This window comes from Sorex araneus, chromosome X (assembly GCF_027595985.1).
Source record: "Sorex araneus isolate mSorAra2 chromosome X, mSorAra2.pri, whole genome shotgun sequence".
Classification (NCBI taxonomy): Eukaryota; Metazoa; Chordata; class Mammalia; order Eulipotyphla; family Soricidae; genus Sorex; species Sorex araneus.
The window spans coordinates 56,741,896-56,769,549 of NC_073313.1; the positions used below are offsets into that span (position 1 = coordinate 56,741,896).

Sequence of the window (27,654 nt, forward strand, 5' to 3'; positions counted from 1 at the left end):
GAAAAAGATATCAAGGGCATCCAAATTGGAAATGAAGAAGTCAAGCTCTCAGTATCTGCAGATGATGTACTATATTTTGAAAACCCTAAAGACTACCCAAAAAGTCCTGGAAGCAATAGATTTGTATAGTATAATAGCAGGCAAAAAATTAATATCAAAATTCTATGACTTTCCTATATACAAATAATGAAAGAGAAGTAAGAGAAGAAAAGAAATTCTATTCACCAGTGTGCCTCAGAAAATCAAGTATCTTGGAATCAGCTTAAACAAAGGGGTGAAAGAAAGACTACACAAAGAAGATTACAAAACAAATCCTGACAAAATCTCCCAGAAGACTCATATCAAGCAGCTAAACTTTATGGAATCACCAGTCCCCACAGCTAAAAACTCTGTAGCACCCATAGGAGATGATAGGACCAATATGCACTTAGTCAAAGTTCCTGTAGCAGCACCTTCAACCCGCCCACTATAGGTATACAAGGGCTCAACTTCACTGCTTCACAAATGTTATCTACAGAGACACCAATGTGAATAATTTCAAGTACCTGTTGCCCAGACTGAGAACTCTGGTGTTTTATTCAACTGGGATAGCTAGCCTTCCTGTAAGCCCCCATACTTCTGAAAGCCCTATAAGCTACAGAGTCATGATGACTCTTTGGCCCAGACCATAGATCCTGAAGTCTCTGGAGTGTACTGCTGCATACAAGGCTGTGCAATACCTACAACAACAAATAGCTTAATAAATTCTTATACAAGGATTTAACAACACTGCAATCAGATATAACAATGTTTACATAAAATGATTTTCAGATCTACTTATTTCGATATTGCAGTTTTGTTATCTAATCAATTTTATTTTATTTTCTTCAATCTTAAAACTTTTATTGGACTACAAAGGAGTTCTTTCAAATAATAGAGAATCGGATTGTAGTTTTCTTTTTCTTTTTAAGGGGTCACACCCAGTGATGTACAGGGATTACTCCTGGCTCTGCACTCAGGAATTACTCCTGGCGGTACTCAGGGGACCATATGAGATGCTGGGAATCAACCATGGGTCAGCCACATGCAAGGCAAACACCCTACCCACTGTGCTATCTTGATCCAGCCCCCAGATCATATTTTTTAATAGAGTTAATCTGATATAATTCCAATGAGTAGGTGGTGAATTTGAGAAAATGAAAGGGCTGGGAAGACATAAATCGACCTATTTGTTTTATGCCACATATCTAATCAATTTTGATTCTAGAATTTTATCAAGTTATAGCGGTTTTCTACATTAAAATAAATTTTAAAACTAAATAAAAAGAAAACTACAAAACACTGTTTGATTAAATAAAAGAAGACATGAAAAAATTGGAACATATCCTCTGCTCATGGATTTGGAGGAATAATATCATTAAAATAGTAATAGTACCCAAAGAACTGTACAGATTCAATGCTGTCTGCATAATGATGTCCATTTTAATGTTCAAAGAAATACATCAAATATTCCTGAAACTCTTGTGGAACAATAAACCCCCTCCTAAATCCTAAAGTAATTTGTGGAAAGAATAAGATGTGAGACATCACTTTCCTCAACTTCAAACTATACTACAAAGTGGCAATAATTAAAATAGCATGGTATTGGGATGAAATCAAGACCCTCAGATGAATGGAATGAGTTGAGTTACCTAAAACAGACTCTCTGGTTTATCATCAATTCATCTTTGATAAAGGACCAAAATATATAAAGTGAAGCAAGAAAACCCTTTTCAACAAGCGGTACTGTGGAAATTGGTCAGTTACAAGCAAAAAAGTAAACTCAAACCTGTTTCTAATGACATGCTCAAGAGTCAGATCAAGATAGATGAAAATCCTCAATATCAGACCTGAATCTATAAGCTACATAGAGGAAAACATAGCCAAAACTCTCCATGACATTTAAGCTAAAGGTATCTTAAAGGATGAAACACCACTGAGCAAGGAAGAAATGGTAAACAAATGGGACTACATTAAATTAAGAATCTTCTGCATGTTAAAGGAAACAATGACTAGAATAAAAAGACAAGTGACAGAATGGGAGAAATTATTTACTCAACACTCACCTGATCGGGTTTAATATCCAAGATATATAAGGCACTGGTAGAACATTACAAGAAATAAATCAGGGAGAAGAGATGAACAGAAAATTCCTTAAAGAAGAAAAAGGCACACTAAAAATGCTCTTCATCACTAATCATCAGGAAGATGCAAATCAAAACAATGAAATATCACCTCATGCCACAGATACTGGTACACATCAAAAAGAACAGGAACAACCAGTGCTGGCATGAATGGAAGAAGAAAGTGACTCTTATTCACTGTTAATGGGAATGCTGACCAGTCCAGCCTTTTTGGAAAACAGTATGAACATTCCTCAAAAAACTAGAAACTGAGCTTCTGTAAGACTCAGCAATACTGCTCCTGGGAATATACCCTAGGGACCCCAAAACACAAAGCAGAAAAGTCATCTGCACTCCTATGTTCACTGCGGCACTATTCACAATAGATATAATCTGTAAACAACCCAAGTATCCAAGAACACATAAATGGGTACACAATGGAAAACTATGCAGCCATTAGGAAAAATGAAGTCATGAAATTTTCTTCTATATGGATGGATGTGGAGAGTATCATGCTGAGTGAAATGAGTCAGAGGAAGCAGAGCAGACATTGAATGATTACACTCATTAGCACAATATTCAAAAAACAGAGTATGATGAAATGTATCCTTATTAAGAGGGACGCATGGCCTATGTGACAAGGGTGGAGGGCAGGCTATGTACTCTAGACATTCTTTACCCAGGGAATTTTTTGTTTTGTTTTTGTGCCACACCCAGCGATCCTCAGTAGTTCCTCCTGATTCTGCACTCAGGAATCACTTTTGGCAGTGCTCAGGGGATGTTAGATGCCCAACCTTCACCAATCCCTCACCCAGGTAATTTTTAGTAGTCGTGGGGACAGGATCAGCTGACTGTGTTTATTTTTATGCCACTACTGCGTGAAAATTCTGTTTACTATTCTTTGGAAAGATAAGTTTGCATGGTCTAAGAATAAATATTTTTTAAAATAATCAAAGAAGGGGCCAGAGAAATAGTACAGTAGGTTGACTTCATATGACTGCACTAGACTTACACATGGCCAGCCTGGGTTCAATTCCTGGCAGTCCATAAGGATCCCTGAGAGCTTCCATAAATGATCCTTCTCACAAAGCCAGGACTAAGCCCTGATCATTGTTAAGTCTGTCTCCCCCCAGTAAATAAACAAATGAACATATAAAGAGATGCTACATACTAGTAGGGTATATTGGTAGGTTATACATTCTTTCCAATATTTTTATAAAATATAGAAAAATAACTCGAAAAGCTCAACCATAAGAAGCCCATCAGCTAACATTTTAAAAAGACAAAGAATGTTACCTTTTGGATTAAGAGGAAAAATACACAGGATCTTCCTGTTATTTCTTCAATTACATTAATTTCTTTTTCTTTCCTTTTTGGGTCATACCCACCAATGCACAGGGGTTACTTCTGGCTCACACACTCAGGAATTACTGCTGGTGGTGCTTGGGGTACCATATAGGATGCTGGGAATCAAACCTGGTCAGCTGCGTGCAAGGCAAATGACATACCCGCTGTGCTATTGCTCCAGCCCCAATTACATTAATTTCTTGATTGAATTTCTTTGACTACCATTTCCAAAAATTTCAATTACAAATTAAACAGGATTTTAAAAGGTAAGCTATTTGAATAAGCATTTTTACAAATAAGCACAAGAAAAAATGTTTAACAACACAAAAAATATAAAAATAAAATTAAACCATGACATGATACTACAATATAGCTTTTACCTGGGCTAAAATAAAATACCAATATCAATTGCTCATCAGGGGCTAATGAGCATTCACAGACACTAAGATTCATACATTCTTCATGTAAGTAGAAAATGATATGTTTGTCAAAACAGTCTGCCAGTTCCTTACATTTTAAATGCACATACCATATAACACAACAATCTTACTTCTGTGTTTGTTACCCAAATGAACACAATAATTACATTCACTAAAAATAAGCTGAAGGGGCCAGAGAGATATGGTAGTGTCTTTGCCTTGCCTGCAAAAGACCTGGTTTCAAGCTCTCGCAGCACACCAGAATTTTCCCCTGAGCAGAATCAAGAATAAGTCCTAAGCACAGCTGGATGTGGCCAAAAAAACAAAATAAAATATAAATTTATAAATCTGTGCATAAATATTTACAGCAGTTTTATTTGTTAAACTCAACACTGAACACAGCCCTTCAATAGGTAACTTAATAAAGTTGTGGTGTGCTTATGGATTTAATAAAAAGTTATTACAATTGTGTGCTAATGACATACTGGTCAATTATGAAACACAAACGATGGAGGTCCCAAATTCCCACTGCCAAGTGACCACATAGCTGTCACATCATAGCATCATGGCCTTTGTATAACAGCTTAACTACATCAGATCTTTACCATGTTTCTTGGTACTAAAATTTTCCTTTGTGTCTTAGTTTAATGTTGTTTTAATTTATAATGGCCCCTAGGTGCGTAAAATGTACTGCTAATGCCGAATTTACACAATAATGCATTTCTCACATCAGGTCATACCCTTTTGCTAAGAGTCACATGACTTACAACATAAAAAGTGAAGAATTACAAGATAGTGTTCTGAGTCAAAGAAGTCACTCTGAAATGTCATATTTAAAAAATGAAACCCCATGCTTCTATGGTTGATTGGAAGATGTAGTGTTTAGTGATGATGTTTATATTTCATTGTAATATAACTGCTTGACATTAAGATTTTAATTGCCATGGCATCCATTCCATTCACATTTCTATTTGAAAGAAATACATTGGACTCAATTCTGTACTACCCAAGAAGTTTCTCTTAAATAAAGTTCTGGTTTACCAAGATAACTGATCATCTAAGTGAACTATGCTTAAAGAACACTGCTTTTCTCCCTTCCAGCACTTTTTTGTGGGGGTCTCCCCCATGAGTGTTCAGGGGCCCAGGGCCACTCCCTTAATACTAAGTCTAGTATTAAAAGCTAACCCATGGTTTGAGACTAAAACACAGCAGTACTAGGGGCTACTAGGGCTACACAAAGCAGATCTGGGGAGAAATCATACATTAGTAGGGAAAGAATGTGGGGTCTTGCATATGCAAAGCAGGTGCTTCTCCATTCCTTTGCACATTAACACCAGCTCTATTTTTTCAAATTTACTAATGAGTTATCCCACCCAAACCCGAAAGACATTCCATGCTCAATGCCAATAAAGACAAACTCTAGGTTATCTACCTCCTTTCCCCACCTTTTCACTTACCCCACCTCTGTGCCCACTCCATTTGGCAGTATGTATGCTAGGTATCCTCCAAGATGAGTTAGTAGTATTAAAAAATAAATACCACAGCTAACAAAGAGTGACCTGCTGGAAGCCCACAACTAAGGTGTGGACGTCCGGAAACGCACCACAGTAAAATCTATGTGCAACTCTAAGTCTCAACAATAGTGAATGAAGGTAAATAAATAAGAAATAAGAAGAAAGGAATATAAGATAATATTAACTTTGTTAGCAAAGAACTCTAAATGCTAGACCAGAATTTCCCATCATGTCTATTAAGGAGATTGAAACTGGTCTTCTGGGTATTCATTTTTCAAATGAAAATGTAGAACACACTTATTTGCTCTACAAAAACTATTATCTACTATCAAATTTATACTTGAACAGAACATTTGAAGAACAAAAATGAAAAAGGAATCTTATAACAATAACGACATGCACTAAATTAAAACCATAATTTAGCTTAATAAAAATAATATTCTCTTTAAAATTTAGCTGATATCTAACCAGTTTTATGAATCATTTTTATGACTGATTTACCTGCAGCAATTGTACTACTGTCTACATGTGTCAAAGACTGGGGGCGGCTTCGAAGTTTACTTTTGAAAGATCTTGGTCTACGTGGTGATGCTGGTGGCAGAGGACCCTCTGATGATTGGGATTTGCTTTCTTTAATTGCCCGAAGACGTTCATACAGCTCCTGTAGCTCCTTATTCTGCTGCATTTGAAGACTTACGACCTCCTGAATGTGTCTGAATAAAAAGCATACAGAAACATTTTAAAGGCATTCATACCACAGACGAGTGTAGTAAAAGCTACAGTAGTACAAGTAGCTTAACAAAGAATTTAGACTAAAAATTTAGGAACATTATATTTTCACAATATTAGTATAAGAAACACATCTCCTTTAGAGGGGTGCATATTTAGCATATATAGCTCAGTGTTTAGGGGTAGAACTTAGCAGTACTGTGGTACCATGTAGTACAGGGGATTAAACCTGGGCTCTCCTACATGAAAGAATTTGCAGTAATCCTCTGACTATCTCCCTGATCCTGAGAACTATGTTTTCATTTCTTTGTGTTTTTGTTTTTGGGCCACACTTGGAAGTACTCAGGAGCTACTCCTGGCAGCACTTGCAGTGAACCCAGCCCAGGAAAATGTCTCTTTAAGAATAACATTTAACTATCAATATAAAGAATATTGTAAATATGTTCCTAAAAAACCAAATAGTGCAAGATAATAAAGCAAATTTTTAAAGTAATTTAGTATTAATAATATTGAAATTTTTGGATGACTTTTTATTATTGGACTCAAATACAGAGCTTCATACATGAAAAACACGTTCTCTACCAATCAGCTATAACCTCAACCATTATTTGTCGGATAACTTTGGTTTGTCCTCTCCACCCGCCACAGGGAGTTTAGGTTTATTGAGTTACACCCATCACAGTGCTCCAGAGGCACTCCCAATCCTCTTTATTTATATTTAACTTCTCTTCTGTGCCCTGCTTTCTCTATCTGTTAATCACTTATATCCCAAAATTAGACCATATGACTTCTAAAGTCAGATTCTTCTAGGACTCTGGATTTTGTATATGCAAATGAAATATTGCTTTTCTCTTTCGTTTTTGTCTTTGCATAATTTAGAGCAATGTCCTTTTTGTATAGACACAGGAAGGCACAAAGTTAATGTTTTGCTTTTGTAACTTGAGTGTTATTTGACTCTCAATAATATTTGTTCCTGGACATCTGTCATATGTACTTGATTTAAAGCTCAGTTGCTCTTGGATTTTAGCACCCCAAAAGGAGGGTTCGTTAAAGCAGGGTTCGTTAAAGGGATTTGGAGGGATCCAGGGCAAACTGTGAGCTACCTTGGCATTGAAAAGGGACAGGCCAACTACCATAAAACTGATAGCAAGTTAAGAGCATAGTCATGGACTTTGTCATAACCCAAAAATAAGTAACTGTATAAGAACCCTGCTGAAGTTAGGAAAGACTAACCTGGCCTGGAGAGCCACTCTTTAAGCTTAATATGTCTCTTATTGTGTCCATACAAAATGACTAATTTTATTAAGAAGTAAATTTAAGATGATTGCTTAAATGGATATGGACTAAGGAAAGGAGAAATATGCCTTTAGATGGTATTCCTCCCTTGAGAGGATCTCCTTGCAGGATGAGAATTTTTCCTAGAAGCAGCTTTCCCTGAGGAAAGACTTTTACATCTGTTGATTGTAAAACCACACCTACGCTGAATTGCTACACCCAACCCTTAATGATTTCTCTATAACTAATGCAGTGAGACTGGAGAATAGAATAGGAAGAAAATGGAACAGGGCACCGTGTAAGACTAGAATAGGACGGAGATTAGAATAAATGGCGATTGATCACCAGCCAGCATGTTGGCCCTGTTCCCTCCTTTATGCATCTGGCAGCAGCGGCAGGCAAGGGTGGGGAAGTGGCTTATGGTCACTGAACATACATGGCACACACCCACACTTTTTTAAACTCACAAATATTAATATTTTATTTGTTTTACATTTAAAATATAAAGTGGCAGCAACCGGTGTTGGTGCAGATGTGGGGAGAAAGGGACTCTCCTTCACTGCTTATGGGAATGCCGACTGGTTCAGCCCTTTTTGGAAACAGTATGGACGATTCCCAAAAAAATAAGAAATTGAGCTCCCATTTGACCCAGCAATATCACTCCTGGGAATATATTCTGGAGAGGCAAAAAAGTATAGTAGAAATGACACCTGCACTTATATGTTAATTGCTGCACTGTTTACAGTAGCCAAAATCTGGAAAAATAAAACCCGAGTGCTCAGGAACAGATGACTGGTTAAAGAATACTTTTGTAAATCTACACAATAGAATACTGTGCAGCTGTTAGAAAAGATGAAGTCATGCAACTTGCATAGTAATAGATCAACATGGAAAGTATTGTGGAAAAAGAGGGACAGACAGAAAGATTGCAATCATCTGTGGAATATAAAGTAACAGAATGGAAGACTAATACCCTAGAGCAGTAGAGATAATGACCAGGAGGTCTGCTGCACAGCTTGGAAACCTGCCTCACACGCTGGGGGAAAAGGCAGCTCAGATAGAGGAGGGAACGTCAAGTAAAGGATTTTGGGAGGACCCATTTGAGTTGAAGGATGCATGCCAAATGTAGACTGAACACAATGGCTGCTCAATACCTCTACTGCAAACTAAACTACAACTCCCAAAAGGAGAGAGAATATAAGGGAATGCCCTGTTGCTGAGGTGGGGTCGGGTGGTGGGGGATGGGATGCGGGTGATGGGAGGGATGCTGGGAACATTGGTGGGGGAGAATGGGCACTGGTGGAGGGATGGATAAATGATCATTGTATGACTGTAATGCAAACATGAAAGTTCGTAAGTTTGTAACTATACCCCACGGTGACTCAATAATAAAAAAATATAATGTAAAGTGGAAGAAAATATTCATATCTGAAATATATGAAAAGCTTCTAGAATTAACAAATAATGGGCCAGGATATAGTCCAGGGACTAGAGTATACATACTTTGAATGCAGGAGCTCCAAGTTTAATAGCTGGCATTGTATGGTTCATGAATCCTTACCAGAACACATTCTTGAACATTGAGCCAAGAGAAACTACTTAACACTTCCAGGTATTGCCCAAAAATGAACCAAAAAAATTGATAAGATAAAAAGAAACAACCTTATAGGGAGGTGGGGAAGAAATACAGCAGGTATTTGCCTTGTTGCATGTGGCTGAACTGGATTCAATCCATGGCACCCTAGGACTGCAATGAAATATACCTGAGTACAAAACCAGGAGTAATATTTGGGCACTTCATGGTGTGCCCCAAAAACGGAAAAAAAGAAAATAAAGAAACAATTTTATAGGAAAAGGGGGAAAGAAGATGGAAAGGCTACTTCAAAGAGCAGAAAATTCAAGTAGCTAATAAATATGAGATGATGCACAAAACCTGGTCAACCTTTGTTGTTTTATGAGGAGGGACCACTCCCAGGGGTACTCAGGGCTTACTCCTGGATCAGCACTCAGGGATCACTCCTGGTACGGATCAGTAGACCATATAAGCACTGGGCACTGAACTTGGGTAGGCTGCATGCAAAGTAAGTTCCTACTTGCTCTATTTGCTATTCAGACCCAATAATTAGCATTTTTTGGGGGGTTGGGTCATATCTGGCTGTGCTCAGGGTTTACTCCTGACTCTACACTCAAGGATCATTCCTGGTAGGGCTAGGGGCACCATACGGGGTGCCAGGAATTGAATTTGAACCAGTCAAGTATAAGGCAAGCTATAAGGGAAACTGTACTATCTCTCCAGTCCCTTTTTAAAAAATACCCAATTTACCTGACTAGAATTTAAAGGATCAACAATACACAACCCAATGTTGTTAAGAGGTGGGAAAAAAAGGACTTTCATAACTTCTGTTTAGTACCAAAAAATGGTAGAACCATATTGGATGACAATTTTAGCAATACTTATCAATTAAAATATTTATACCATAAACACAATGTAAAATTATGCAGCTATAATGAAAGATGAAATCATCCAATTTGCTGCAATATGGATGGAACTGGAAGATGTCATGTTAAATGAAGTAATTCAGAAGAACAAATACAGGATAATCTCATATATGGCATAAAGAAAAACTGGACAATGTAGTGAAATGTAGTAAAGGGGGAAGGCCAGGGAATAAATAAACCGAGGGGGTGAAAATACATGGAAAGCAATGGGGAGTAGGGGTCAAGGGAATTTGAGTACATCAGTGGTGTAAAGGAGTGGCATAAATTATATCCAAATCACAGAGTCAACAACACTGAAAATAAGATATCCAAACTTCAACCAAACTTTAAAATGTGCCTGTCAAGGTAGCAGACTGGGGACTAGGGAGGGAATGGGAATGGGAGAGAAACTGGGAACTCGGTGGATGGAAGAAGACATAAGTTGTGGGACTGGTGCTGGAACATAGTATGCCTAAAACCCAAATCTGGGGCTGGAGATATAGTATAGCAGATAGGGAGCTTTACTTGCACAGAGGCAACCCGGGATCAGTCCTCTAGCACCACCAGGAGTATTTCTTGGGTGTGGAGCCAGGAATAACCTCCTTAGCACTACTGGGTGTGGCCCAAAAGGAAAATACATAAAATAAAATAAAACCCAAATATGTATAACTTGTAAATCATAATTTACTAAAATTTTTTGAAATAAAAAATACGCATACCTTTTTCCAGCAAATTCACTTTTAGGTCTCTAGCCTATACACATACTCACAAAAGCATGTAAACTTATAAAAATGTTCACTTCAACACTATTTACATATGCAAAATATGAAGTGAAACTGAAATTGAGAGGGATAAAATACATTTCAAATGGCTATATGCTATTCCAGTATATGGAATAAAGATCATAGGCAAAATATATATGCATATTTATGACAATAATATGTAAAAATTAAAGAATAATACATTATGTTCATTTGTATATACATAGAAAAATAATAGGGAAGATTACGCAAAATAGTTCGAAGTTGTTTTCTCTAAGAAACAGTATTAGTATATGAGAAACAGAAGGCTGCTTTGTGTGAATCTTTTAGGCAGTGGGAAGGGCAAACCTAATAGTGCTCAAAGACTATGATCAGTTCAGTGCTTGTGGGTAACTACCAGCTCTTGGGATCATGTAGTGACTGGAATCAGATCTGAGAAAAATGTGCACATTAGCCTATGAACTATCTCTGTTTCCAATATTGTTTAATTTCTTTTACTCTCTTGATGTTATGATTTATTTGGGAAGAAGGTTTGGTGGACAGAGCAACACCGTGTGGTGCTCAGGGGACCGTATGTGGCGTTGGAGATCGAATCAGGGTCTCTGGAAGTGGCTCACACAAGGCAAGTGCCTTACATACTGTACATACTTACAAACTATCTTTCTGCTTCACCCCCTTCACCAAAAATTTTTGGGCCACCGCACCCTGCAGTGCTCAGAGGCTACTCCTGATTCTTAGCTTAGTGTTCAATTAGTTCTAAGCATTTTAAGAAGTAGCGGTGAATGGGGGCTGGAGTGATAGCACAGCGTGTAGGGTGTTTGCCTTGCATGCGGTTGACCCAGGGTTCGATTCCCAGCATCCCATATGGTCCCCTGAGCAGCGCCAGGGGTAATTCCTGAGTGCAGAGCCAGGAGTAACCCCTGTGCATTGCCAGGTGTGACATAAAAAGAAAAAAAAAAGAAGTAGCAGTGAAGTTGCAAGAGTTTGTTCTTTTACACCCCTACCCAATCAGAAAGCATAGGTTTATTGAGTTACACCCACCGCACAGCTTCTTGAGGCACACCCAATTCCATCAGGGCACTCCCGATTCTGTGTTTATCCTTAACCTCTCCTTTGTGCTCTTCTTCCCCTATCTATTCGTCATAAGTATCTCCATATCAGACACTGTAACTTGTAAAGTCAAATAGTGGCTCTGGATTTTGCATAAGTAAGTGAAATATTGCTTTTCTCTTTCCTTTATGTCCTTTGCATTGTTCAGTATAGAACAATTTCCTTTTTATATATACATAGGAAGACAGTTGATGCTATGATTTTGTAACATGGGAGTTAAATGATTCCGAATAATATTTTTTTTTGCTTTTGGGGCCACACCCAACAATTCTCAGCCGTTATTCCTGGATCTACTCAGGAATTACTCCTGAAGGTGCTTGGGGGAACCATATAGGATGCTGGGGATCGAACCCAGTTTGGCAGTGTGCAGGGCAAACGTCCTACCCGCTATACTATCTCTCTGCTCCCAATTCCAAATAATATTTATTCTTGGGCATCGTCATATTTATTTGACGTAAGCCTCGGTTGCCCTTAGTTTCTAACACCGCAAAGAGGATGTCCACCCAAGGTACTGGATGGACCCAGGGCAAGTCGTAAGTTACTCTGGCTTCAATAAAGGGACAGGCTAAGCCCCATAAGAAGTATAATAAATTAAGAGCATGGTCATGGAACAGACATGACCCCAAAAGAAGTGACTGAATAATGACCCTGTTGGTTTAGGAAAAACTAACATGGCCTGAGGATTATAATCTAGGATATATATAGAGAGAGGTCCCTAGGAAGGGCCACCCTTTAAGCTTTGTTTATCTCTTTCTGTGTTCATATAAAATAACTAGAAAAATTATAATAAAGCAAAATTAATATGATTGTTTAAATGGATTACTATAGAATAAGGTTGGTTTGCCCTTCCTCCCTAGCCACTGGGAGCTTGTGTTTGTTGATTGCTCCCCAACCTATCAATTACCTTTGTCTCCTGGTCTGACTCTGAATTGTAAATACTGTCTTTCTCTTCTCCTTAATGTCCTTTGCATGGTTAGCTATTTCAGAGCAATTGCTTTTTGTATGGATAGAGGAAGACAGTTAAAAAGACAAGCCTGGGGGGCTGGAGTGATAGCACAGCAGGTAGGATGTTTGCCTTGCACACAGTCAACCCGGGTTTGACTCTCAGCATCCCATATAGTTCCCCAAGCACTGCCAAGAGTAATTCTTGAGTGTAGAGCAAGGAGTAACCCCTGAGCACCGCTGGGTATGACGCCAAAAGAAAAAAAAAGACAAGCATGTGGGTTGGGAGTTGATTGACTCCAGATAATATTACTTCCTGGACTTCTGCTCTTTCGACTTAAGCCTCAGTTGCCTTTACTTCGTAGATCCCCAAAAGCAGGGTCCTGATGAGGGACTGGATGGACCCAGGGCAAGGAGTGAGCTAGCTACCCTGGCATTGAAATGGGCCTTGCTAAAGTGCCCTAATGTTTAACTATAAGTGAAGAGCTTGATCATGGCCAAATTATGTCATGATCCAAAAAGTTATAACTAGATTTGGACCCTGCTGGGTTTAGGTATGATTGATCCAGCCTGAGCACTTTAGTCTGAGTCTGTGGTGAGATGTCCCCAGGAGAGTCACCCAATAAGCCTAAATGTGTCTATTACTGTGTCCATACAGAATGGCAAATATTAGGACATAAAATTAAAGATGTTAATTAAGTTGCTGGTCTAAGGAGAGAAGAAACACACTTTAAGGGCTGTTTTGCCCTTGTAGGCTGCAGGTAGTTGGGAAAACTGGAAAACCACTTCTGATCATGCTTCCCCTGGGGAGGCAGGAGGCATGGTTGGGGAGGCTTGGTGAAAGGATAAAAAAGAGTGGCTGCTGGGAGATAGGAGAGGATTGAAGGGGGGGTTGGAGAAGGAGAAGAGAGGGAGTGACAGCAGAGAAAGACAGAGAAGAATATAGCGGGAAGAAAGAATTGCTTGGTTAGATAAAGATAGACACAGAGAGGGGGGGGGTTGGAGAGAAGAGCTGAGAGAGATGAGAGATTGAATAAATGACAAGTAATCAGCAACCAGCTGGGCCCTTGTTCTTTCTTCGTCTGTCCAAGGCAACGGCCATCTCGGATTGGGAAGCGGTTTGAGAGCACTGAACGCGGGTGGCAAGAGAGAGCCGCCCGGAGAGCCCACGAACGTGCTTTCATGTGTAACCCCCGCACAAGAAGAGTTCACATAGTCCGAGGTTAGGATTTTCACAGATTACAAACAAGGGAAATGAGAAAGCAATATGCCCTTAGATGCAATTCTACCCTTGGTTGGATCTCCTAGTAGGAATCTGAGTGCTGGAGTCCCTAGATGAGATTCTGTCCTTGGGTGGAACTCCTAGAAGAACTTCCCCTGAAGGAAGGACTTTACATATGTTCATTGTTTATGATACTGTTCAATCACGCATGTGTAATTGCTGCCTTTCAACCCTTCATCATTTCTCTGTAATTAATGCTCTAAAATTCGTAAAAGTGGACACCAATTACCAACCATTCCTTCAGCCATTGCTGCCTGGCAAGTGGCACAGTGATCAGCCCCAAATGTACCAGGGGACCTTTAGGTCACTGCAGGCCAGTGACCCAGAATAAGGATAGTTTAGGTCTTACACCTGGCATACTCAGGGGACCAAATGTGGTACTGAACTCAAACAGGGATGGTAACATGCAATTGAAGATCTTTACCTCCTGTACTCTCTCCAGCCTTGATATTATGTTTTATAATAAAAATTATATCTAGTCTCTGCCCTGCTCCTGACACATAACTCCTAAAACCCTCATAATTTTTTAAGTAATTAAAACAATGGGATGATTTTTGTTTATATTCGATCTTTTGTCTTCATACAACTCATACAACCCCAGAATGAACCATGAAAGAAGTGTTATTTATAACAAGCCCCTTTAAATTACAACAGAGTTTTGTTTTTTGGAGCCATACCAAGAATTATTCTGGGTTTACATCTGGTTCTGTGTGTTTAAGGATCACTACTGGAGGGGCATAGGCAACCATCATATGGTGTGGGTCCCTAACCCACATCATCTATATGAAAGGCAAGCACTTAATAGGCTGCATTACCTCTCCAGTCCATAACAGTTTTTGTTAATGAAGTGACTGTTGGAAAGTTACTAATAATAGGGGCTGGCTGCCAAAAGAACCAAGTATGTAACTTTCATTCACTCCCTTCCCACCTCAAAGGATGAGTGAGGAGCTGAAGAATGAAATAATCACCATCAAGCAATGATTTAATCCAGTGCTCTGGATTAAACCTTTTTACACTTGTAAACAGGCTTCTACCCTGCATTAAAAAACAAGGCATATGACCAGAGGTTTGTAATCTTTATGAACCTGCAGATAGGCATCTAAAAGCCACTAATTTAATCAACAATGATTACAGTAATGAGACCAACATAAAATACCTAAACTAGAAGAATAGGAGGAAACTTTGAGGTTTGTGAACACAGCAAGTATGAGGAGAGTGATATGCTCGAGTGGGCATATAAATTCCATACCCCTTCCTCTTCCAAAGCCTTCCCATCTGGGTAATATCTAGTTATACCTTTTTGTAAAAAAAACAACAATCTAGTAAGTAATTTTTCATGAGTCCTATAAACTGTTGTAGCAAATTAATCAAATCTATAGAGATAGTCATGGGGGCCTTTGATTTATAATAGGTCAGAGCACATGGACTTATTATGATTGGCATTTGAAGGTACCTGTAGGATGACTTCTATCTTTGAAATTTTCAGTCATTAAAAGCTTTCAATGAACCAGTGATGAGATCGGAAGAGCACTGCTTTATTTATTTATTTAAATTTTTTTTGGCTTTTTGGCTCTGCACTCAGGAATCACCCCTGACAGTTCTCAGGGGACTATATGGAATGCTGGGAATCGAATCCAGGTCTGCCACATGCAAGGCAAACATCCTATCTGCTGTGCTACTGCTCCAGCTTGAGCACTGTTTTATTAATGTAACAATTGCAAAATTTAGTATCATCTTGCATTAAGTTGAATGCATGAGGTGAGACTAATACAATGCTCTTGATTCTCTTCAGTGTTTCTCAAGCACTCAACTTTGGGCAGGATTAACCTACTCTATGTTAAGGTATCCTGGGCATTATTTGACGTTTAGCTGCCTCCCTGTCATCTACCCATTATGTGACGGCAGCATTATGCTCACCCAAACTTGTGACAATTAAAAATGTCTCTGATATTGCCAAGGTGTTTCTAGGAAGAAACATTACCCTGGTGGAGAGTAACTAGAGTAATGATGCCTTTGCATCCTTTCATAGCACTGTAAATAAACTGTAACAAACATCTGAAAAAAGTAAAATAAAAGCTTTCAATAATTAAAATGTCACTAATCTTAAGTTAGCTACTAATCAAACACTTATTTCTATAAAACCCAGGGCAATCATATTTGCAATAAAAGGAAAAAGAGTACTTACTTTTCTCTTAATTTTTGAAGTTCCACCTTCAAGTCCTCATCCTCTATTTCCGACTCATCATCACTGCTCATTGGGGAAGATGGTGAATAGAAGAGTGAGCTCTGTGTTTGAGTATAGGCTTGTTCTTCATGAAGTCGTAAGCACTGATCACTTTCTGGAAAAGTCTTTGCCACTGACTTCCCTCTGGTAGCAAAAGGGGCTGAAAATTCACTATCAGAGCTATGCTGTTTCCCAGTTGTAAGAATTTCTCTCTCTTTAAGCAACGGTTCAGATCCAGACTGCATACTACTTCCTATGGCTGAATTTTCTTCTAAGTCATTCTCAGGAGTCACTGACGATGCATCAGTCTCACAAGTTGTGCTAAAAGTTAAGAGTTTTTCACCCTGCTTAGGAACTCTTTTATCTTCTTTGAAGGTTTTATGAGGACTCTGTATCTTCTGAGAAGAAAATGAAGTTTGTGGATTGATTGTGGTAGGTTCCATTTCTATCAAATGAGACTTTTCTGGTTCTGGAAAGGACTGGAAAGACTTTCCTGTTTCTTCTTCACAAGAATGGCTTGTGATTTCACTAAATGTTGGTATATGCTCAATTTCAAAAGAACTCACTTCCACTGGCTGCTGCTGAGGAACTGTAATCACCTGAGATATAAAAAAGCAAAAATGGCTGGTTCTGCCTAACCAACGAGTAAACCCATAAAGAAAGTCAGTATAAATATATGGCACAAATTGATATGATGAACAGGCCTCAATAAAGCTAAAACTTAAAAGTCACATCTTTACTGCCCCTATTCAAAGTCTTTCCATTGGTTTCTTTAGATTTAGAGAAATGGCTTTATATTGCTCAAATCAAATTCCACAATTGAAAAAAATCTATAATTAAAGTTGGCAAGATTCCAAAGGACATGAAATTCGATTTATAAAGATGATGATCCAAATAGTCACCAAAATATGTTGACCCATATCTATTCTATCAGCTACTAAAATTCCCATTTTTTTAGACTTACCTTCATAGAATGCCTTCAAATGGTGGTGATGCATATACGAAGAATAAATTACTTATGATATTGATCTATTTCTATAGTAAGTATCATCTACAGGCCAAGGTGTTCTGTTTTACAATGTTTTTATAAATAAGAATTCAACCAAAGACACAAACCTGAAACCGACCCCGCTGAAATGATCCACTCATCACTTTATATTTATTAAAAGCCCTATTATCAGCTATGGATTCTTCAGTAAGAGAAACGGGATCAGGTGCAGGTGTTGATCTTCTACCTTCCATTTCCACTGCAAGTTTTGCCAAATTTTAAGCAGAAAAGAGAAAATTGTTAAGAGTAAATTTATTTACATTATCAAAAATGAAGTAGAGAAAGCTTAAGTCTTGATAGACAATAAAAATTAATGTAATAACACTGTCAAAGTTCCTAACTATAAATAAGACATTGCAAAATTTCTCCAAAGACACAGCATCTATATGAAATGAATAACTGTTAAACCATATTAGTTACTGAAGGAAAAATAAAATGGCAATGACATTAACATGACATATTACATACAAAAGCTAAGTGGAAGAAGTGGCAGGGTTTGTGTATGAAAAAAACAGAAGAAAATGAAAAATGATGTTACCTAGTCTATGTCCCTAACTGTAAGCACACTACCTTGATGGACTTTTGATCTCTTGAAAAAGCTGGTTGACTGCCGTAGCCTGTATGCCCAGCTTTTTAATTTGCGAGTCCAGGATTTCTTGCTAATAGGATTTTTGAGACTAGGACAAGTAAAGCTTAGGCCAAAATATCCACCTCCTGTCTGCAGATGAATGGCTCCAACGCTTGACACAGCAGCAGTATAAGCCTCTGGATCCCCTGGAAGTGAAGCATCTGGGGACATCTCCTAATGGGAGACAAAAAGAGTTAAAACAAAATAGTAATAATTTCGAGAAGGCTGAGCAGTTGTATTAAAAAGCCACGGGAACTTCTTCTATAGACTAATTGCTAAAAAGAGATGAACATTGTGTAAATCTGAATTAATAGTAGCATATCAATGAGAATCTAAATTTGTCTGGCTTCTAAACAGAATTGAGATTCTAAGAAAAAAAGTAAAATCAGATCTACCATATGATAGATTAATTAGGCTCCTGGGTATCATCCAAACAGACAAAAATGTTAATTAAAAAAGGTAAATGCTAGGATCCAGAGAGATAATATAGTGGGTAAGGTGCATGGCCCATCCAGGTTCAATCCCTGGCACCCCAAATGGTCCCTCAAGCCCTGCCAGGCATGATCCCTAAGCAGAGAATCAGGAGTCAGATTGATAGCTGGATAGCTACCTACAAACAAATGAACTCTGACCTCTGTCTAAAGCCAGGCACAAAAGTCAGATCAAAGTGGATTAAAGACCACAATATCAGACATGAATCCACAAGGTACAGAGAGGAAAATATAGGCAGAATCCTCCATGACATTGAAGCTAAAAGCATTGTTAAGGAAGAAACACTGACCAAACAAGTGTAAACAAACAAAAACAAATAGGACTGCATCAAACTTAGAAGCTTCTGCACTTCAAAAACAGAAACAGTGACCAAAATACAGAGAGAGCCCACAGAATGGGAAAGGAAATTTACCCAATACCCATCTGATAAGGGATTGATATCTAGGATATATAAGACACTAGTAGAATTGTACAAGAAAAAAACCTCCAATCACATCAAAAATGGGAGAATGAATGAACAGAAGCTTCCTCAAAAAAGAAATACAAATGGCCAAAAGGCACACGGAAAAATGCTCTACTTCGCTAATCATCAGAGAGATGCAAATCAAAACAACAATAAGATATCATCTCATACCACAGAGGCTGGCACACATTCAAAAGAACAAAAGCAACCAGTGCTGGCGTGGATGTGGGGGAAAAGGGACGCTCTTTCACTGTTTGTGGGAATGCCGACTGGTCCAGCCTTTCTAGCAAACATTATGGACTTTCTTTGAAAAACTAGAAATTGAGCTTCCATATGACCCTGCAATACCACTTCTAGTAATATATCCTGAAGGGCACAAAACAGCACAATAGAAATGACATCTGCACCTATACGTTCATTGCAGCCCTGTTCACAATAGCCAAAAATCTGGAAACAACCCAAGTACCTGAGAACAGACGACTGGTTAAAAAACTTTGGTATATCTACACAATGAAATACAATGCAGCTGTCATGAAGTCATGAAATTTGCTTATATGTGCATGGTCATGGGGAGTATCATGCTAAATGAAATGAGTCAGAAAAAGAGGGATAGACAAATAAGGACTGCACTCATTTGTGGAATATAAAATAACATAACATGACACTTACACCCAACGACAGTAGACACAAGGGCCAGGAAGATTGCTCCATAGTTGGAAGCCTCCCTCATGAGCTGGAGGAGAAAGGAGCTGGAATAGGGAAGAAATCACTAAGGCAATGATGGTTGGAGGAATTGATCTGGATGGGGAGATGTGTGCTAAAAGTAGATAAAGGACCAAACATGAGAACCTCTCAGTATCTGTATTGCAAACCATTATGCCCAAAAGTAGAGAGAGTATGGGGGAAATTGTCTTCCATACAGGCAGGGGGAGGGTGGGAAGGGGAGGGTATACTGGGGAGATTGGTAGTGGGAAATGTGCACTGGTGGAGGGATGGGGTTTTGATCACTGTATTAGTGTAACTCAAACATGAAGGCTTATAACTGTCTCACGGTTATTCAATAAAATAAAATAAAAAATAAAATGTTATATGCCTAAAGCTCAAATATTAATAACTCTGTAAATCATCTTTTTTTTGCTTTTTGGGTCACATCCAGTAATGCACAGGGGTTACTCCTGGCTCAGAACTCAGGAATTACTCCTGGTGGTGCTCAGGGGACCATATGGGATGCTGGGAATTGAACCCGGGTCAGCTGCGTGCAAGGCAAAAACCCTACCCACTGTGCTATTGTTCCAGCCCTGTAAATCATCTTTCTTTAAATAAAAATTATTTAAAAAGAACTCAAGGGAGACAAGACTCTAATATCAAAACACCCCACAGACTGGGATAAACTATTTGCCCACCAATTTTTAGATAAAGAACTTCACAAGAAAAAAAATCAACCCCTGTCAACAAAAAGGGTAGAAGAGTTGAGCAGAAACACCCCCCCAAAATAGTTTAAGGTTAAAAAGGCACATGAAAACTTGGTGTACATTATTAATCATCGGGGAAATAAAACTCAAAACAACGAGTTACCACATCACCACAGAGAGTCTGGCATACATCAAGAAGAAAACAATAGCAACCGGTGTTGGAATGGATATGGTGGAAAAGGGAACCTCCTTCACTGGTGGGAATGTTCAGCCTTTTCAGAAAACAATATGGACATTCCTCACAATCTAGGAATTCGATTTCCATATGAGTCAGTAACTCCACCTTTGGAATATAATTCAAGGGTCCGAAAGCACAATGAAAAAAGTTATCAGCACCCCTATGATTATTGGAGCACTATTTTTTTGTTTCTGAAATATTTATTATTCTTTTTATTGAGTCTCCGTGAAATATAGTTACAAAACTTTCATGTTTGAGTTTCAGTCATACAATGATCGAACACCCATCCCTCTACCAGTATACATTCTCCAGCACCAATGTCCTCAGTATTACCCCCCACAATTTCCATCACTTCCCCTGCCTTTATGGCAGACAACTGTCCTCATATTCTCTGTCTCTACTTTTGGGCATTAAAATCTTCATGCATATAAAAATTATCAGAATATTCAATATAAATGAGAAGTTAATTCATTATTGAAAATGAATAAAATCTCTTGGCAATTAGGAATAAACAGTCTAACTCCTCAGAAAACCAGGGGGCAAATATTCACCTTCAGCAGTGCAAACACAATGGTAAAGACACCAAAAGTCCACCAAGTTCAATGAGTGAAAACAGTAACACAGAAAGCTCAATCAAGCACCAACAAGTTCAGTAAACCCTAAGGGAAGAATTTTACTGACAATAATGTGACAATATTTAATGAACTCAGAGAAATGATGGCAAGGCTAGCAAAACACAATAAAGTATGAAAGTTCAAATAAGAAACCTACAAGAAGAAATGGGAAAAAAAAGAGTATGGTAAATGATATAAAAAATGCAATAGACATTTTGATCAACAGAATAATAAGAACTGAAGAAAAGATTAATGCACTACAAGGAGAGATATAGGAAACATACAAAACAACAGGTGGTGGGGAAAGTTGGAAAAGAAATGAACAGCAATCCAGAGGAACAATATAAAAATCACTGGAGTTCAAGAGGAACAAGATAAAAATCACTGGAGTCCCTAAAGAACAGGAAGGCAAATTCTATGAAGAAAAAAAAAAACAGTTAAAGAAATCATTGATAAGAAAATCCCACAGTTGAGGAATATACGCACTGAGATCCAAGAGGCCCAAAAGTTCCCAGTGAAAATAATCAAAGAGGAAGACTCTGAGACATGTTTTGCACACAATGACAAAACCAAAGATAGAGACACTGAAAGCAGCAAGATTTAAAAAGGGAACATTTAGAGCTGGAACAATAAATAGTACAGTGGGTAGGGCGTTTGCCTTACACTCAGCCAACCCAGGTTCGATTCCCTGCATCCCATATGGTCCCATGAGCAACACCAGGAGTAATTCCTAAGTGCAAAGCCAGAAGTAACCCCTGTGCATCACCAGGTGTGACCCCCCCAAAAAATAATACAAAAGGGAACATTTTTTATAACAGGAAACCTCATAACAACAGGGAGATTTGGAAAAATACTCAGTGAGCAGTTAGGCAAATCAAAAGCTCCAAAATTCATATCATTAAAGTTCAAAAAAAGTCAAGAAAAAATGAGTGCAAAGAAGATATTTTTAAAAAATTGACAGAAATTTTCCAAATTCGATAAAAAGATATAAAGAAACTAAAAATGCTTATTAGACCCCAAACAGGATAAATTAAAAGAAGTCCATGTACACACACCTCAAAGCTCTGAAAGCACTGTAGCACTGTTGTCCCATTGTTCATCGATTTGCTCGAGCGGGCACCAGTAACATCTCCATTGTGAGACTTGTTGTTACTGTTTTTGGCTTATTGAATACGCCACGGGTAGCTTGCCAGGCTCTGCTGTGTGGGCGGGATACTCTTGGTAGCTTATTAGGCTCTCCTCGAGGGATGGAGGAATCGAGCCCGGGTCAGCCATGTGCAAGGCTCTACCCGCTGTGCTATCACTCCATATTTATAAATTATAATTCTACATGTGTCAAAAATATGGGTCCCCTAAAGGAAAGTAAAATATATCTGTCTAGCTATCCATGAAATCACCAAAGGGCATAGAAAAGTTTTACATTTCAAAACCTTCTGAACAGCACTATATAACAATAAAATAAAAGGTAAAGTTATAGAACAAAATGACACAATGAGCTTCCTAAGGGACAAAAAACTAGGACAAACATAATTTCAGTGCCGTTCCTTATAGAAAGTATATAATTGAATCTAGTCATGTGGAAACATTAGACAAACTTAAAATGAATTGCATTCTGTAAGATAACTTACAATCTTCAAAAGTATCTTTTTCTTAGATAATGAAAAGATTGTAGATTAAAGGAGACTGAGAAGATATGACAGCAATATGCCGCGTGTGACTATGAGCCAGATTTTCTTTTTTGCCTTTTTAGCTAATAGGATATTTATAGCATAATTGGTAAAACTGGACAAGTTGTTCTATAAATTATAACCCAAAATGAAAGAGTCATAAAGTCGAATGGTTAACGAAATGCATGTATGTGTATAACTCTACATACATACATATATACATACATACGTATGCATACACATTTCTCGATATAGTCCCAAAGGAGTGGAAATTATGTCCATACAAAAACCTGCACACAGATACACAGACTTTAGGGGACAGCACTGAACTCAATGTTGAACCAAGCAGTGCAGAACTCAGAAATCACTCCCGGCAAGGATCAGGGGGCTATATATAATGCTGGGAATCGAACCCAAAAGACTGCGTGCCCCACCCACTGTACCCACTGCAGTTCCGTAATACCAGCTTTATTTGTAAATGTCAAAATTTAGAATCAACCAAGAAATCCTTGAGTAGGGGAATGGATTAATAAACCCATCCTGATAATGAAACATTATTTAGCACTAAAAAGAAATGAAATAGCAAGTTATGAGGAGACATGGAGGAACCCTAAATGCATATTAAACATAAGAAGACAAAGTGAAAATGATAAAGTAGATTCTAACCATAATTATTCTACCAATAATGCTACATTACTGAAGAGATAAAACTATGAAGAGAGTAAAGAGTTTTAAAGCCAGTAAAGAGGAGACAATAAAGTGCTTTATGAAGAGGAAGAGCATAAAAAATTTTCAAGACAATGAAAACATTTGGTTTAATTCTATATAGACCCACGTTAAATAATAAAAATGTTGTTACAAAAAACTTAAAAGTGAGTGTGACTATAAATTATGGACTTTGTATGATTATATTTCAAGGTAACAAACAGTCCTCTGGTATGGAATGTTAATAATAGATCATGTTTATAGTAAAATGCCTCTGTTATACTAACAGAAAAGGCTACATATGGGGGCAGGAGTTATATTAACAATCTTTTGTTTATCTCTCAATTTTGCAATGCACTTAAAATTAGTCTTTAAAGTTCTGAAAACTAAAGACAAAAAAGTTTTGAAGAAAATCCAATAAAAACAATATTTTGTACAGCAGGACATATTTCAAATAAATTTGAAATTCTCATTAAAAGCTATAGGCATAGTATTAAATAGAAATGAAAATAAAACATTTAGCAATTAGTATTCTATATTCAGAGGAAGTATTTTTTAGATGATGCAATTGAAAATCACCAAGACCACGACATATCACACTTTATCACACTGATATGCCACGAGAATCACAACACATTTGATGGGGTATAAAGAAGAAGGCACCCTATCTTGATAAAAAAATATATGTGTAAAAATATGTGTGATAAAAATATATGAAAAATATATGTTTTAGCATACAAGGCTCAACCTGTAACAACATGTTAGTGATCTCTTTTACTTAATGGCTCCAAGATGAGAAACACAATTTTCACTCACTTTCCTCTAAAACAATCTTTTTGGATCATTTTTAGTGGATTATTCATAAAAGCAATACAAAATAAATTATTTAGCATCTGCCTTTGGGGCAGGCTTGGGTGGTAGTGGGAAAATTTGAAATAATGGTGATGGGAAGGTGTAATGGTGGTGGGATTGACGTTGGAATACTGAATATAATAAATTATTATGAACAACTTTAAAAAATAAAGTTAAAAAAAGAAATTTTATATCCTCACTAATGTTTCATTTACATAGAAGAAAAATATCATGAAAAAATATCATGAAAACATTTTAGTTCATTTGGAAATATTTTAAAAGGTTTTTTGTATGGACAAGATTTTAATTTACTGAAGTACATATCGGTTAATGTGATTAATATATTTAAGAACAAATAAAGCATAAGTGGTATTTAAAATAAAATCTTTAGGATCCAAGAGAAAAAATTTCAAATAAATTAAAACTGATGATTACATGAAAACAATAAAATTAAAATAATCAAAATAGAAAACAGGTAACAGGTATTTGATTTATTTGTTGGAGGCACATCTTACTCTGAAGAACAGTAAAAGGGAAACAGCACTCTGACATATATGACACATACTCTATTCCAGCCCCTTGATTTATATTCTGGTCCTATAATAGCTAATTGTTTTTATAGTTTGGGGGCCATATCCAGCAATGTTCCAGAGTTACTCCTGGTTCTGCACTCAAAAATTACTCCTGGCGGTGCAAAGCTGACCATAAGATATGCTGGGGATCGAACCCCCATCTGCTGCATGCAAAACCCTCAATAATATTGCTCTGGCCCCATAACAGATATTTTTAAATAAGTTCTTTCCTATCCATTAAAGCAATCTATAAATTTGTCCTTTTCTGTCATTAATTCGAATACAAACATTGCTCACACGTTTCTAAATAATTCATCAAAAGGCTCTTTTACTAAAAATCATTGTAATCTCTACAGAGATGTTCTGGGAACATTCAGTCTAATTCATGGCCTTTTTAAATACCTGTGATTTCAGAATCTCTTAATAGATAATTTCATTTCAAATCACAGATATGTGAAAAGGGGGCATTTCTACAAAAACATAATGGATTGGTTATAAAAATGATACATTTCTCTAAGTAAACTTCCTTAAATAAAACTATTTTGCTTCAAAAAAGGAAAGATACGTACATGTAAACATAATTCGCTGGGTACAGAAGTTATCACATTCGTGTCTCTTTTGAATACAGATATGTTAGCAGTTTGACTCACTGCCACATTGGACAGAATCATAGAGCCTGTCTGCTGAAGATCAGGGGGCTGTGCAGGATTATCTTGAATTCCACAGAGGCTGATGTCTATGACTTCTGGCATTGGACAGGAAAGGGTATCTTCAGCAGAGGATGAAAATGAAGAGTCTATGATATCCTTCTGATTCTCAAGATAGATGCTAGATATGTTATGTTCTTGATAAAGCAAGTTTCTTAATTTTTCATCCAGAGTTTTAATTCGGTTGTCTGTAAACTCCATTTTTGGACGTCTTTCCCCATCTGATTCCAGGACAGTGTTAGTTAAAAGGGTAGTTGGTTCAAGGGCAGAAGTCTGAATGGGAATGACCTTCTTAGGAGAACTTAATTCAATATTTGCTGTGGTTTCTCCTTCCTGAGAAATAAACTCTGTGGCCACATTTCTCTGTTCCGTGGATAAAGATTTAGGCTCTTGATCAGACATAAGTGATGAAGTTGTAAGAGAGTTACCTGTACCTTGAGTTGACTCGCCAATAGAGATGCTAAGTACATCAGCCTGATTGGCAGGTTGTTGGCATGTATATACAGGTAGGAATATGCTTGCTTGGTCTGTGAGTCTCTCAGATTCAACAGGAAGTGCACAAACGGAAGTAGAAGCATAAATGTTACTGGCAACTGGGGTCATCATCGATCTGTCCTCTTCCACTTGATAATGTATAGCTGGCTGCTTAGTTCTCACACTGGCACATTCAGAAACCTTACCATCAACTACATCCTTGTGCCCTGATTCAGAGGTTAAAAGTACATGCTGACATGAATTATTTTCTAGAGTGAGCAGTGTGTTCTGTGATATTTTGGTGGTACTTGTGCTTCTTGGACCTGGAATAATAACAAACAATGTCTAAGCAATTACTGATAAGTAAAAACCACAAACTAGTACTCAAACCCAAACAGATAGGAGCTAGGGGCAAATGAAAACATTTGTTAACATGTTTACAAAAAATAAAAAAAAATCAGAAAAAATATTTAAATAAAAATAAAACAAAATACAAATTTTAAAAAAAACAACAAAATAAGCAAGACTCAAAATATAAATTCAATCTGTCAAGGCAAGAAGGAAACCTTTCCATAAAAATTACCTTTAAAATAGCTTCAGGACGGTGGGGGTAATTGGCCTCCTGGTCAGAGTGCCCAGCAAGTAGACCCAGGGAACTACAAGACCCCGCTCTCGGCTAAGGTACCTCCCGAACACCTAGGCCAGAGGGGATCCTGGCAAGTTTTAGGACTGCATGAGTAGTGGGACTGTACTTCTTCAAAAGCACCTACATGGCCAACTCCCCCACAGGTACAGTGGTGATGGCAGGGGAGGGGGGGGAGGTGGCCTCCAGGATGGTGGCCACATTTATTTTCCCCTTTTCCAAAGTTTTGGACTAATATCTCAATTTCCATTATCTAATTCTGAGGACAACTTGGCTATCCCAAACACATTAGGCCAATAGTCTATGAGCCTATTCCGATCTTACCAAAATAACGGTGAACACAAGAATCTGAACAAGCCTAATATAAAAGAACACATTCCCTGAAGCTGCACCAGAGGCCTCATGTAAGTCACAGAGGAGAAACAAAGAGGAAGCGTTCTAGAAGGGGAAAAATGCAACCACCATCGACCAAGTTCATTCAGAATCCTTTCTCACAGAGAGGGGAACATTGATAGTGAACTGGAGGGTCCCACCTCCATACTACCATAGCAACATGAAGAAACAGTGCAAATCCTTACCTCGAGGTTTGGATAAAAAAAGAGCCCAGAAGCCTCAACAGAGAATACACACAAATACAATCTGTCCAATAAAGAATTCAGAAGCCTCAACAGGGAATACGCACAAATACAATCTGTCTGATAAAGAGTTTAGAGATGAAATGTTGAGAATGTTCAATGAGCTCAAGGAAAACAGTAGAACAGGCATCCAATAAATTAAAGGAGGACAAGAAAGAAACAGTGAAATGGAAAGCCAAGAAAATACAGGAAGAAAGGATAGCAGAAATAAGAAAGCTACAAACAGAAGTGTTATTAATAAAGGATTTGGTCAATGAAATTAAAAACTCAATGGGAACACCC

General features: G+C 37.8%; 1 protein-coding gene across 1 annotated transcript in view; it reads right to left on the minus strand.

The window, feature by feature from the left end:
- FAM120C (family with sequence similarity 120C) overlaps nt 1-27,654 on the minus strand; it is a 432,369-nt gene that overhangs the window by 230,518 nt on the left and 174,197 nt on the right. The window contains exons 17-21 of the mRNA XM_055123233.1: nt 25,483-26,417; nt 17,841-18,072; nt 17,339-17,469; nt 16,184-16,821; nt 5,923-6,134 (exon numbers count right to left, since the gene is read on the minus strand). Of these exons, the coding sequence (XP_054979208.1) occupies nt 5,923-6,134; nt 16,184-16,821; nt 17,339-17,469; nt 17,841-18,072; nt 25,483-26,417 (2,148 nt within the window). The remainder of the gene's footprint in view (nt 1-5,922; nt 6,135-16,183; nt 16,822-17,338; nt 17,470-17,840; nt 18,073-25,482; nt 26,418-27,654) is intronic.